The sequence below is a fragment of the Monodelphis domestica genome, chromosome 1 (assembly GCF_027887165.1).
Source record: "Monodelphis domestica isolate mMonDom1 chromosome 1, mMonDom1.pri, whole genome shotgun sequence".
In the NCBI taxonomy this organism is placed as follows: Eukaryota; Metazoa; Chordata; class Mammalia; order Didelphimorphia; family Didelphidae; genus Monodelphis; species Monodelphis domestica.
Genome location: NC_077227.1, coordinates 554,356,073 through 554,371,791, shown reverse-complemented (window position 1 = coordinate 554,371,791; position 15,719 = coordinate 554,356,073). Strand labels below are relative to the sequence as shown.

The 15,719-nt window shown below is 35.1% G+C and overlaps 1 protein-coding gene across 3 annotated transcripts in view; it reads right to left on the bottom strand.

Moving 5' to 3' along the window:
• The window catches only part of SH3YL1 (SH3 and SYLF domain containing 1), a 47,665-nt gene extending 33,371 nt beyond the window's left edge, over positions 1–14,294 (bottom strand). The window contains exon 1 of one of the 3 annotated variants that reach the window (XM_007476209.3): positions 14,203–14,294. In XM_007476209.3, coding sequence (XP_007476271.1) covers positions 14,203–14,221 — 19 coding nt within the window. In that variant the 5' untranslated portion in view covers positions 14,222–14,294. Of the gene's footprint in view, positions 1–1,701; positions 1,898–13,709; positions 13,838–14,202 lie in introns of those variants that run through there. The other 2 variants (XM_007476210.2, XM_007476208.3) reach the window with 2 other exon arrangements.
• Between the last annotated feature and the right edge of the window lie 1,425 nt (positions 14,295–15,719).

Here is a 15,719-nt window from a genome sequence, read left to right as displayed (position 1 = left end):
TTCATTTGAACCCAAAGCAGTTAAAAATGACCCCCAACAAAGATACTTAGGACTCTGATGGACCCTGCACACAAAATCATATTTAAAATTAATGTGGGAAATGTGCCAGGGTGCAATACCCCTACAAATTGAAGGCATCTGATGGCAATAAAAAAAAAATCTTTTCATCTAAGTCAAATTATGTAATTGATTCAAAGACAAAAGAGTGCTAATTGAAAAAAAAATCATATCTGAATATGATCATAGTTGGATAGAAATTTGCAATCTCCTATTATTAAAATTCAGGAATAGACACACACACATACACACATTCACATACACAAGATATCTTTCTAGCAGCTAGGTGGCACAGTGGACAGAATGCTAAGCCTGAAGTCAGGAAGATTCATCTCAGATATGACCTTGGGCTAGTCATTAATCCTGTTTGAGTCACTTTCCTTATCTGTAAAATGAACTAGAGATGAAAATGGCAAAACACTCTCATATATCGGCCAAGAAAACCTCAAATAGGGTTACAAAGAGTTGTTCATGACTGAAACAACTCAAAAATAGATATCTATCTAGATGTAAGTATATGTATATAGAGACACACATGCTTTTGACAATGGCAGCATTTTAAAATTATGACTATTATAAATATAAACCTAAACATATTTAATTATTGCAATGAATTTTACTTTTGTTATCTAGGCAATGTGGTATGGTGGAAATAAAGCTGATTCTGCCATCATAAGACCTTGGATCAAATGCTCCCTCCAATATTACTACTTATGTGGCCTTTGGTCAAAACTTATCTTCACAAGGCCTCAGGTAACATAGATGAGGCATTTGTGTAATCATCAGGTTACACTACATGACAACTAGGCTGATTACAACTGTAAATTATCCTCTTATAGATCCATGATCTTGAAAATTTTCTTTGGAAATACTTAATGCAAACATACTTATTTTTAGCTGAATAGAGGAAGTGCCTTGACCATGTTTGTACATCTAGCAAATGGCAGAAGCAGGTAGGTTTTGAAACCAGGGTTCTTTCCACTTTATCATGCTATGTATGCATCCATGAGGTATATATTTGAGTCATCATAACAACATTCAAGATCTGAAGTAATTTTTTGTTTTGTTGTACAAAGTATTACACTGTTCTCTGTATCCTAAAGAATATTGCTATTAGCAGGAGGAAGGGTTGCACATAACCATTTACATTTACTTCCTTCCAATGTCAAATCTATTATATAAAGCTTGCAAAGGATGGAGTGATTTCTCCCTTGGAACAAGATGAGCTAGACAAGTAAAGTGGGAGAACAAGGATAAGGAGAATGGTCAAGTAGACTAGGAAGCCTTAATGATGTCAAATCCTTGAATACCTTTAAAATACCTTAAAATCTTTTGAGGACAACACAGCCTTTTTTAGAATGAAGAAGCTGGGGAAGAAATTTTCTGAAATAATCCAAGATTTATTGCCAATGATGGATATTGATACACAGAATCTTCAATTATTTCCTTTAAAAAGCATTAATTCATATAATTTCATCTTTGACAGTCTAAAGAAAAAAATAGAAGCTAATGATACTTACAGCCTTTTATTTTTAGTCTGATTAAAAAAAGAAATAGGGAAGGAAAGGTGTGTTTGAAGTCAGAGGACCTTGGTTCAAATATTATCTTTACTGCTCAGAAGCTATATGACTTTGAGGAACTTACTCTGAGTATCAGTTTCTTCATGTATAAAATTGAGAAGACTGGACTTCATAAGGTGATATCTAAAGTCTTTTCTAGCTGAAAATTTAGGGCACTTCGATCTTGTCATTTTGTGGGGAGGGAAGGAGAGATTTGTTCCTTTGGTTTTGAGTTTCTTATTCTGTTTTCATTTTGCTTTATGATACATAATTCTTTATTTCATATTCTTCTAGTGCCCACCTAAAAGGTTTAACAAAAAGCAATTAGAAGAGAATTTCTGATATACAATCAATTCATTCTGAATGTTGAAATTAGGGATCAAGTTTCTTTTCTACCACTGACTGCTGGGGAGATGAGAAAGTACAAAATTTATGTGAGCCAATAACATTCAGCAAAGGGAGATTCTTAACAGGAAAATGGACTAAATGCTAAATTTGTAAGACTACAAGACTTAAATTTCATAGTAAATCTACTGATGTACACATATATCAATAATCTAAAACTTGCATAATGACTGAAAGAATTGACATGACCTATATTTTCATAGTTAGACTGAATTCACAAGGTATTTAGTTTTTTTCCTTTTAAACAAAGTTATATGTAATCAAATCATGGCCTTTTTAAATAAAAAAAAAGTATAAGAAATGCACTTTTTGCATCTGTTTCTTAGTGTAAAGACTAAAACTTTCCTCTTTTAAGACTAATAAAAAAAATTAAATGACATTTATTTTCTCTCATCTTATTCCACCTCTCAATGAAAAAAAGCCCAAGCCAAGTGATTCTTCTTGTCTCCAGAAGCCTCTCCCACTGTATCACACCCTTCTCTCCCCTATGAAACTCAGGACCTTCAGCTTAGGAGACTGATGTGCTGTCTACTATGCTAAAGAGTCACTTGACTTGGGTTTGGCCCCACCTGACTGGGATTGTCATTTACCTTAGGGTCCATTATTCAGTCTGAAACTGCTAGCCTGAGATTCCCTTGGGGTTGGTTCTCATGGGAAGAGGGAACAAGAACAAACTTTGGGGTCTCCAACTTACAAGCTACTCCTAAAACTTGGGCTTCATCAGATCTTACTAGACTATAAGTTTGGGATTTCTAGATTCCATGTTGACACTATATACTTTCCCACTAAATAGACACTTCCACACACTAATTAAGTACGTCTGGCTGACTGTTATCAACTTATAGTCAGTACACTAGTCAAGAATCAGGAGTTATAGTACTAGAAAAAACATCAAGTCTTTCAGGATTATCCCAAGAAATTTGAAGGGAACAAAAGTCAGTCTCTAGAGCTGAGGGTAGTTCGAAAAGTAGTTCTGGAAGGGGTTTTATAGTTACATTTCCAATTTTGTAAAACTGCCTGTGGAAATGAGAAAAAAAAGGAGGGGGACAGTACTTTAGGGATAACATATTTTACCAGATCTAGTCACTGTTGCTTTTATTTGTTGTTGTTGTTAAAAAGCAAGGTTCTTTGGAGGAGGGGTGTATCTGGAAATGACAGTGACATAATAATAAAACTTAATAACAAAATTGGATACAAAGTACAATTCTTTCTTTTTTATTTTATTTTTTATGTGCTTCTATCTAAGAGCTCAAAGGTTTTCAGAAAACATGTAGGTCTGGATTTCTATTAAAATGTCCAAATGTCATTTAAAATTGTATGGGGTGCTATATTAGTCAGTTGGACAAAAGATGGAGGTTATCTGCTTTGCAAAGCTATTTAAGTAAGAATGTGTTGGACTAAGAAAAGGAAGCAAATTCCACAGTTGAGAGCCCCCCACTACAAACATCCTGCTATAGCAAAGGTCATAGCCTCTTTCATAAACAGGGGTGGGGGAAAAAGTTTCCATTTGGAAATTCTGATCCAGAATTAGATATTTGTAGATCATAAAGCTTAGTGCTAAAGGCTAAGTGCATTCATGTGCTTGACTTAGAAAGACTGTCTTAGATAACATGAGGTCATTTCCAGCTTTACATCTATCAAATCCTGATAATCTATTAAATTGCTGTCCTCTAATTACAGTGTTTTTGGTCCATCAGACAATTCTTTGACATAATTAGATTAGTCCTATCATAAGTGCTTTTGTCACATCTTGCAGTAGTTTTTTAAAATCTAATGCTCAAAACTCAATTGAGTTACACTGCTGGTTAAATCATCTTGCCTATTTATAGTAATATATAGTACATTTTTCTAAACTCAGAGAACCTTTAATGTGGGCCTAATATTCATCTCCACTTGCTAATTAAGCTTCTGTCATATTTATTTTACTCTATACCTAAGGTTATATATTTAGTGGATATAGAGAAGTCAATATCAGTTTTGCTATAAAATATGGGATAAATAAAAATATGGAAGATTCTTATGAAACTCTACACATTTGAGGATACAAACAGCATCTGAACACAGAAATGCTTTAAGAATCTTGATGTCAAAGATCAAGCAAATTCTCTGTAAATATTTGGTTTCTTTTTTTAATGGGGAGGACAATTGCCAAACCTCAAGCTGAGAAACTTGATCTTGTAAAGTATTCCTAAGAAAGACACTATCAACGACAGAAACATTTACTTGGAAAACCTCAATGCTAAATCAGTGAATGCAATGAAATTATTTGAGTCCCAACTCCAGAACTTATGACATAATTAATAAAATAAATTTCAATGGCATGTTCAACTGAGGGCATTATATATAGCTCATTCTGTAGTGAGAGCACCGAGTACTGTGTCTATCCTTTCTGCAAACTATCTGAGACAGAAGCAAAGAGCAACAGAATACTTCCCCCCACCTTCACCTCCATCTGAATTTCCCTAGTTCATGGTTCATAACCACATAACCACTTCATATGGGAATGGTAAGAATAAACTAAACTATTTTCTCTTTAGAAACAGTTTCTTAATTTGAGGTCTGTGAATTTTTAATATTTTTATTTTTAATATTTTGATAACTATTTCAAAAATAAATGGTTCCCTTTATAATCTTACCTATTTTTGTCATTAAAAACATTGAGAAAAAGCTTATCAGACTCTTATAAGGGTCCTTGGTCTTTTTATTTTGGATAATTTTTAGCTTGTAATGTAACATTAGAACATATATAGAGAATAGTAGGAAAGGTCCTCAGGGTGTAAGAGAGAGACCATAATGGATTGGAACTCTGGAGGCCAAGTTTCTCATCAAAGATCCAGCTAATTGTAAGAACTAGAGTGAACGATGTAGTGCTCTCTCCAAAACTACATTGTCTATTGTGTATACATTTGTATTTAATAACTTTATATTTATGCTGTAATTATTTTATTAGTAATTGTTATTTCCTTCATTAGAATATAAGCTCAATGTGAGTAGGAATTTTCTTATCCTTCGTACTTATATCCTCAGCACAGTGTCTGTCATATATAATAGATATTTAATAAATACTTCTTGACTGATAGATCTTCTGAGCCACCATTTCTTCCATCTAAAAATGGGAGTGATATCTGCTTTCCAAACTTGTTATGAAACTCCAATGAAACTATGGATGAGCAAGAACTTGGGAAACTATAAAAGAAGCACTATACAAGATAGAAAATATCATGATTAAATAAAATCTTCATTTTAGCCTTTTAAAGTTTAGACATTGGTATTCTACTCATTCTGCCCAGAAAGACAACTCAATGGAATTTAAATTAGTCATTTAATAAACAAAAGTCACATATAGTCTTTTCTTTTGTAAAGCAACTCTATGAGGTTGATACTTTCCCCATCAACACTCTGAATGATACAGTATGTAATCATAGATAAGTGGCCAGATGTTTTATGCCACATAAGTCAGGGAATACTACCTCACTATAGAGTGTCTACAGAATTAAAAATGAGTGAAATCCAATGGACAATTAAGAAGAAAATGATGTTCACTATAATGAATAAGAGACTACAAAGAAAGGTTCAGGCTAAGAATGTTACAAAAGACATGTAGAATTTAAAAAGATGTTTAGAGTGTCATGTGCTAAAGGTGAGGGATAACTGATGTAGCTGAAGTCCACATGCTTTTTGCTTATAATACTAAGAGAAAACAGAATTGGCCCTGAGAAAGTGGGGTGGATACAACTAATGGAAGGTCATAGCCATGTGTCTCTTGATGAATGAGTATGGATGCACCACAAGATGCGTCACTGGAAGGAACATGCATATCTAAACATTTGAGTATTTGTGTTGGCTCTTATGATAAACATAAAAACAGGTATCCCAGGCTACTGTGATTTTTCATTCACTTGAGTTTTGTTTTTTCATGAGGTAGTAGGGATAAGGAGAAAAAAAAAAGAATCACTTTCGGCATTAGGAAACATATTCTTGTAGCACACCATTTGATTCTTTGGTGAAATAGCTGAATTTAGAACAATTATCTTGTGCTAAGGAGAAGAGGAAATGTATTTTTTTGCTCTTAATTTATTCATGCTAACTGCTGTAAATGCAGCATGTGGGATTCACTCTGAGATCCAATAGGAACTGAAATCATCCAATTGTTTTTGCAAAGTCTTCCCCCGACCAGAGCACATTCTGTCAGAAGCCATCCTTTCACATTCATCTGAGCAATTCTTTGAGCTGCTAGAGCTGAGTAACAACTAAATGATGTAGTCAGTGCTTGGAAAAGCTGTTTTTCTTTCTTTTTTGAGTTTAGCACAGGAGCACGAAAATATAGATTTCAAGAGATGCTAAATGGAAATAGCTCAGAGAAGAATTAATCTTAGAAATAAAAAAAACACATTGCATGTTTACGTAGTTTGTACTTGAGCAAGAGCAGCTGCATAGTATGACTGAGTTTCATATTTATTTATATCATGTATTGAAAAGTCATTGGGAAAAAATTAAAAGAAATTTCAGAATGTTATGGAAAGTACAAAGGTAATTCAAGTGATAAAATATGCTGAGAGACTTGAGGAAAGGGACATTTTACTTGACAAAAAATGTTTCTGACAAATTTCATATTCCTTTATTCTATTTATCATGCAAGGGACCGTAGACTTAGGGTTGAGAGGATCTCAGAGGATATCAAACACAAGCCCTTGATTTTATAATTGAGGAGAAGAAGGCACAGAGAGGCTAAATGATATGCTCAAAATTCACAGATAATAAGTAGCAAAAGGATTTGAATAGAAGTCTTCAGACTCATGAACCAGGAGTTACTTCATGAAGACCCTATTTACAATTAACAGATGCTAGAACATTTCTGTACTATATTTACAATGGAGAAACTGACTAATAAGGGTCCAAACCTAGGACATGCTCAGAATTGCCCTTCCTGGTCAGTTATACAGAACATATGTAATATTCTGTTTTTAATCAACATATTGGTGTCTTTGTTCACCTTTTTCTCATCATGAGAGATGGAGGGGCTGGTACTGTGATGAGACAAAAAATCTTCTCTTTGATTGAGGAGTTGGAAGAATTTATAAGATAGAAGAAGCTGAGGTAGAATTGGGCATGCATACAAATTTTATTTGCCCACTTGGTCTTCCCTGGTGGCTTATGAGTGAACTTGGCAGTCTCTACTAAGGAAAAAAAAAAAAAAACAAAAATTATTTTTAGGGCTAGGAATCATGAGATACTCTTATGTCTTGTGCATTCTTTAGATACGCATCTCGCATCTAAGTTCAAACCCCATGATTTTATATGCATAAGGGAAGAATGCACCCCTTGATTTGGGGCAATAGCTTTGTATTTTCTGCATATTATGCCTTCTCAGTAAATACTCTTTAGTAAAAAATTAATTGATGTGAGATGTTTGAACAACATTGGGAAATACACTTGTTGAAGACTTAAAGAGTCCTTCAAAACTTATCTGATGATAGAATCCTAAGAACTAAATTTCTTTTTCAGCCTCAGTCCACCCATGAGCAGAAATTATAGTTGAGTGCTACTGCGGTTCTTTTCTGTTCATTTGTTTCATTCATCTCTTAACTTTTTATGACTCCATTTGCTTTTTTTCATGGCAAAGATAGTACAGCAGTTTGCCATCTCCTTCTCCATTTTACAGTTGAGGAAATTTAGGCAGAGACAAGTGATTTGCCCACAGTCACACAATTACTAAGTATCTGAGGTCAAATATGAACTTAGATCTTCTTGATCCCAGGTCCAGTACTCTATGCAATGTGCCACCTAATTATATCAAGTGAACAAATGAAGTTCTATACATTCATATATATATTTTAAATTTTGTGTTAATCATTATATTAAAGTATCTCAATCTAGCTATACTTTTTCATTCTACTTCATGAGAAGTAACTAGGTATATTCGTTCATAAGTAGCTTTAGCACAATTAGTTTTGGTGAAGAGGCACAGTTAGTCCTTCATTAGAGAAAGAGTTTTATAGCAGGAATAAACTTGAATCCCAAATGGAGAAATATTTAGGTTGGAACTCTGCCTTCCATGCCTACTAGGTATTTGGCAATAGACATGGTCACAATCTCTCTGGGTCTTAACCATCATCTGTAAAATGAGGGAGTTAGATGAGACAGTCTTCTCTAAGGACCCTTTCAGCTCTGATCCTATTATCATCTAGTTTAAAAGCAGGAACTTCAAAGAAGCAATTAGAAAGAATAATACAGCAATATTTTAGTTAACTAGGGATTAATTTTTTTGGCAACCCGAAACACCCAAAACAGTTCAAATCTAGAAATGAAGGAAGATAAGGAAATGGAGAATATGTAAGTAGAGATCAGGAAAAGAGAGCAGAGATTAGAAATAGAAGTAGATGAGTAGGCAGGACTTTGATGAGAAGCACAGAATCTTAGATCTAGAAGAGAGGGTAAAGACTATCTAATCCAATCTCATCATTTTACACAGAAGAAAAACAAAACCCAGAGAGATGTGATTGTACAAATTCATATATTGTTGGAACCAATATTTGACCCTATAATTTTTTACTGCAAACCCAGTATTATTTTCACTCTGGAGAGTTATTTTTGGTTATTGTTATTCTTTGTTTTTTAAACCAAAAAGAAATCTAGCTGTTTTTTTTAATAAAAAAGACAAAATAAATTTAATACAGATTTGTGACCCTATACCTTGTTAAGGTATAACAACAGTATTGTACACAAAGAAAACAGCATGTATAGCAGAATTCTATAGTATATGGGGGAAATAGTTGCTGTGTACCTCATTTTGGGGTGTATGGAGTGCTCAGGGAGGGGTAGTATCTCTGGTATAGAGGGTTTGTCATGCCCTCCTAGGGCAGCTCTCCAGCCTCTGACCCCCACCTGACACCCAGCTCTCACTTGTGGCTCCCAGTAGCTGCTAGCATGTGGCAGTGGCCACACCCCGGGCAACGGCTTCAACAGGCCAGCTAAACCTTGTGAGGGTAGCCATTGGGTCATCGACCCCTGGTGAACTACGGCTTTGCTCACCCAGCATGTAAAGACTGCTTTGGTGGAACAGACAGAAGAAACCAATAAGAAGGTTCAACGGCTGAGAGGGCGACGCAGCAAAGCACTGTGGAGTGCTTAGGGTGTGTTGGAGCACAAAGGATAACACGGCCACCCAACGCAGCTGAGGAAGTCTCCAGGTGTAACGACTTTTCGTGCCATTGGACCCAGGCTTCCAACTCTGAGAGAGTTGGACTGTCTCTGTGCATCGACTTTTCCACTTAAATCTCCTTCACGCACAAGTGTCTTTGTGCACACTCATCTACATCATAGATGAAAGCGCACAAAGACAATCGTCATCCTCGGTTACCGAGAGACTACTACCTCATTTTAAAATCCCTTAAGATCTTATGACAAAGTACAATATTTTATATTAGTAATAATGACTCTGAATCATAAAAACCCTATTATATTCAGTATACCATTTAGGAAGGCACAGAACTATAAAACACCTTTCACAAAGATATTCATAAGAAGAGAATTTTCAGTTATCTAATGCAACCACTTCATTTTATAGAAGAGGATCTGAGACTCATAAAAATTAAGAAATTAAGTGACTTGATCAAAGTTATACTAGTACGAAGTGGCAGAACTAGAATGCAAAACCAGGTTTACTTTTTACTGAGTGCTTTTTTTGCACCCAGCTCATTTCCATCCTATTTTTAAATAGTCCAATCCAAACCACATGACTATGTCCACTAGGTAGAAAATGGAATGGCGCAGTTGGTCAATGACTGAAGGTCTAATATCATGTTAGATATTAATTTAAATCCTACATTTATGGCAGAAATTAATTCAACAATCAGCATTTCCCCAAGATTAATCCTGCTTAGTAAAGAATCATCACAACATAGTAGAAAGAGACCTGGATTTAAAGTCAGAGTTTAATCACAATTTTCTCACTCTAATATCCTAAGACTATAGGCAAGTTACCTATTTCCCCTTTTTGGATTATAGTTTTTCCCTTTATAAAAAGAGAAGAGTTGAGTAAGATTATCTCTGAGGCATCTTTTTAGCTCTAAATACCATTATTAAAAATGAGGGTTTACCAGAAGATAGAAATGATACACTGGAGAAGCGGTTAGAAATGAATCAAATAAAGCTATGTTGGAACAAGATCAGAGAAGCAGGCTTGGAAGCAAGAACAAACTGCACAAATTCATTATAGGAAATAATTAGTTACTTGTAAATATAAATGAAAACAATGTAAGCATAAACAGTGATACACAAAATGGATACAAATGATCAGTCATCTGACTGATCTGAAGAGGTTTTAGATATCAAATCAATTCCTACCATTTTACACATGAGGAAACTGAAACTGAGATGTGAAAGTAATTTATCCAAAGTCGTACAGATAGTAAGTAGCAATGTCAAGATTCAAACCCATATCTCCTGATTCCAATTCCCTATTATTTCTATTTCACTTCACTGACAGATCTAGCAACATTGTTTAAAAAAGAAACACAAAGATATAAAAAAGAAATGTCTTATGAACCTTCAAGGTAGAAATTGGTTGGATTCCACAACTCAGAAGGAGCAAGGCAATTTGGACAGAGCTCAGAGGAAAATACATGATGACTAATTAGAAACCAAGAATTAGAAAAATATTTTCTGCTACAATTACTCATTGGAACAACAGGAAAAGAAACCTGGGAGATGACGGTATGGGGGGCATTATTTTCATTTGATCTTTAAGACAGGAAAAGTAGAACCAGGCAGATCTTGCTTAAGATACTCAGTAACTACATGTCCTTCCGGAAGTAACTTCGTCTCTCTTTGCTTCATTTTCTTCAATTGTAAAATGAGGATAATGACACCTACTTTCCAGGATTGTTGTGAGGATCAAAAATAATATTTATAAAGCACTTAGCATAGTGTCTGACACATAGTAGATATTATATAAATGATAGTTGCTATTATTATTATCATCATCATCCCCATTTACCAAATAAACTGAATCAGAAAGAACAAGTAATTAGCTTAAGGAGCAGAGGCAGGAAACAAATCCAGGATACCTAACTTCCAGTCTAGTATTTTCTAGTATGTCATCCTGCCACCCGGTTTATCCAGAAAATGCTGTGACTAGCTATTCTCCATCTCTATTGAGGATCAAACAAGAAAACTGGATTTAAAATCCAGTAGCATTTAAAAAGAGGAATTTTCTAACAGTTGTGGACTGTAAACTATTCAGATAAGCAATCAAATATATAATTGCCTTCTTGGGGAAAACGATACATAATGTACTTTAAAAAATATGTTCTCATCTATCTAGAATGTTCTAGTTAGGAGTAGAAGATATTGGAATATAGATACCTTTCTGGGGTTATGAGTCTGTGGGAGACCCGAGTATTCCCCTAAGAAAGTAATAGTGCCAAACACTCAATATTTATATAATTGAGAATTCAATATTCTCTGATGTTGAGTTGCAGGAATGGTTTCCATGATAGTGGTTCATGTTTTATCATCTAAAAGATGCATACTAAAAGTTTGTAACAGTTATTTTGCTTTCCTTGTTTTCTTAAGGGGGAAGGTAGTTGAGAGGTAGAGAGGGCAAATCTGAAAATAAAACAAAATTTAATTAAAAAACGTATATAACTAAAGACTAGGTAGTCTACAGACACCTAGCCATGGATATGGGCAAAGTGAGCAACAACTGTTGACAAAGTATAGTCTATGGAATAAAAAAAAAAAAAATTAGAACTACAGAGTTTCAGAGTTGGAAGGGATCCTTAGAATTAATTTAGGCCAAAAGACTTTTGGAAGACTATGAAACCAAGATCCAAAGGGGCTGGTCCAATATCACAGTCAGCTTAGTAAAAGAGGTAAAAATTACAAACCAGGTCTTTGAAATGCAAATATGTTGTTTGCTTCCAACTATACCAACCAATCAGACTCTGAGTTCCTTTTATTAACCCTTTTTTAGCTCCCCTATTGAGAAACCAAATCCTTTTTTTTTAATTTAGTGGAATCATTTGTGTGAAAACTGCCTTAAATAAAATCAATAGTCCAGACCATGGTAGGGAAATATTTGTTTGGTTTTTGGTTTAAAAATGCATCCAGCAATAGGGACACTGTGCATGTTGCTGTTACAGAAATGTTCCTTAAATATAGCATGAACTCATTTTCAACAAGCTGCCCTTCCTACTTAATAAATTTAAACATGACAAACAGGATAGAAGCAATAACTCGCTTTGGTTGTTTTAACCTCCAGCACAGTAATTTGAAAACACTTTAGTAGTTAGTCACCCTCTCAGGCATTTCAATGAAGGACAGACCAGGGACTTAAATACCACTTTAAACCAGTAACCTGTGATTTCCTTGAACTACATAAGCACAAATTTTGAGTAAGTCATTATTAATGCAAGTTTTTATTTAAGAACTCAAATGCAAAAAGCTAGAATGTTGAATGAGTATGTCACAAGGCAAATAAAAGAAAAAAATAAAACAAACAAAAGAAAATCTTTATCCTGTTGCTTCAACAAAAGTAGAAAAGAGCAATTATGCCAATAGAATAAACCCTACTAGAATAAGCATTTTCAGTTCATCCTGATAAGGGAAGTTATATCTCCCTATCATAAGAACCATTAATTGTAGCATATCAAAAGATAGCTACTATATTTAGTTAAATCATGATATACATAAGGCCAAAATCATGTACTTTATAGCTATCATCAAGACTCAAAGACAGACTTAAAGCATGTCAGGTCTAGAAAAGACTTCAGTCTGAGCCCCTCATTTTCCAGAAAAAGGAAACTGAGGTTCATTAATATTTTCCTCAATTTTTGCCCTGTAGTTAATGCCAACTCAATCAACGCTCAAGTTATTACAGTTTACAATAAAACAAAGTGAACTGGGAAAGTCATTGAGAGGTAGTTTGGTACAGGTTAGGGGGAAAATGCTATATTAGGAAGTCAAAAGAATGCCCTAAATTTAAGTCAGAGGACTTGGGTAAACATTAAAAAATCAGTAATTTAAAAACATTTTAGTAGTTAGTCACCCTCCTAGGCATTTCAATGAAGGACAGACCAGCAACTAGACTGGACTAGAGCATTTCCAGCTAACATTCTGTGATTCTGATTCTATGATTTCATCCCTCTGAACTCCTGTGGATAGAAGACTAAATTTCATATAACCCTGCTCTCAAAAAGTATACAATCTATTGGAAGGAACAAATAACTTCTTAAACCTCTTCAAGCTTTAAAATTCCAAAGTTCTGTGAAGCTTTTAAGGTATGCACAGGCAAAAATGATAATATAAGAAGGAAATGTAACTAAAGAATATTTGTGAAGTTATTAGTTAACATTTCATGACGACATTACAAGTAAACTCATATAAACACTGTAAATAAAGCATGTGTCCAAAACATCATCTATACCACTCCCCCCCCCCCCCAAAAAAAAAGTATTTGGTCTCCCAGGGATCCTTGAATTCTGCATGATTTGGGAAACATTTCACCTGCACAAAGTTTACACAATTTGGAAACGATTTCTAAAGGTTGAGAAACAATATCGTAATCATCAACATAAAATAATTCAAAGTGAGCTAGTTCTCCAATCTCACCCCCTATCACCATCCCCAGTACTCCGAATCAATTCTAATATGCGCACCAAACCTTGCCCAATGACCTGTACTCACTGGCGGCTCCTTAGAACCCTTTTCACAGCCCAAAAACCTGGAGAAAGGAAGAGGAAGAACTTCTCTCTACTCTAGCAGCAACTCAGTTCAGCTCCGCCTCCCCAAATAAGGGAAGTCTCCGGAGATTTGCATACCTGGAGCAGGTTAAGGCACTGGGACACACCTGACCTGGGTCTAAGCTTCCTGGCCAGGAAATATCCATGCATGAAGGAACCATTTGTTAAACTAGTCGCGGACTCCCCTCGATTTGACACACAATTCTCCTTTCTAGCTTTAAATCTAGGATGCTATGATCTCTCTCCCTCTCTCTCTCATAGACACAGCTGATTCCTTTTGTAAAGTCGATCTACCTCTTCACTACAGGGATCTGCGGCCGTTTGGCAAAGGTAAAGAGAGAAATAGGAGTGGGGTACAGCCAATTTCAAAACCGTCTTTAAAAACAAAATGAAAAAAAAATCCTCCAACTATGACCTGTCCCGGCTCGTATACCTACCTACACTTAGAGATTCCATTTCTCTGTGGCTTCAGAACCTCTTTCCAGAAATGGGGAAAAGATAAGGGAAAGGACCTAGATAGGACGGGCAACCAGAGGGAGGAGCAATGGAAAACGGAAGGGAAAGGACAAGGGCCAATGCATTAATGTCCCAAACCAAGAATCAATTGAAAATTAAGCAGTTATATGCAGGAGCCACCTACAGCAATCTTAAGGTACATCTGGGATCTGATCAATAGAATATTTTTTCTATCAAGTTCTCAGTTGGAATGCTTGGAATATTTTCTATGTACATTTCTCCTGTAGATCCTTTTAAGTATGAATTAAAAAGTTATCTTCTCTAGGTAGACTTCCCTAATTCCCCGAAATGGGAACACCTTTTAAAAAATCTACCTTTTAATAATTTACTGATGTTATACTTTTCTAATCTGTCTCCACCATAACACCTAGCACACTTAAGCAATGTTTTCTTTCTTCATTTTTGCCTAATAACTGTGGAAGAGAGAAATTGAGAATTATCTATTACATATCTCAAAGACAATGTATGTAAATGATTCACACTTAAACTGTGAAGCACTATATAATTTTAAGCTGTTATTAAATAATAGCCACTAGTAACTTGGGAAAAGGCAATTTTTTTTTTCTCAGAGAAAGGAGGGTTGAGTGTGAAAAAAGCCTTCTACTTAGAGTGCAAATTCTTGATACATTTATTGAACGAATGAATACATATAGAGATGCCTGATAGACAAATCTAGTCTTGAATTATTTTGACTTGCTACTTATGTAACCTTGGGGATCACTCCTTCTCTGGGTCTGCATCCTTGTATGCTAAATGGAAACAAAAATATTCGAACTATTTACTTCACCTGCTTGTTCAATTCAGTTCAACAAATTTTAAGAAATATTTATTGTCTATAGCATGAAAAGCACTGCATTAGACACCAAGGCATTTGTAGGATGTTGTCTTGAAAACACCACCACATTGTAAGCATTAAATGCTTTATATTAAATAATACAATGGAAAGTGTGCTGAAGGGAGAAGTCAGAGAACATGGGTTTAATTTCCTCTCCAGGCATATATGATAGGTGTCCTTAGGCCAGTCACTTCAGTGTCTTTTGGCCTCAGTTTCTTCATCTGTAACATATGAGGATTGGACTGGATATCATCTAAGTTTCATTCCAACTCTACATTATATCTTTCTGGCTTCAGACCCTTTTTCTGGCAGTCTCTAATTCTGAGGATGCTTTCCCTCCTTATCTCTGCCTCCCTGTGATTCCTTCAACCCCCCCCCCCAATTAAAATCCCATCTTCTTCAGAAAGTCTTTCTAACTTCTTTTAATTCTAGTGCAGTCTTCTAATTATTTCCAATTCATCCAGTATATGCCCTGTTTGTAAGTATTTGCATGTTGTTTCCCCCGCTGGATTGTAAACTCCTTTTGGACAAGGACTGTTTTTAGCTCCCTTTTGTATCCTCTTTGTGCAGCATAGTATAGCCTGTATTAGCTTGGCACAGATA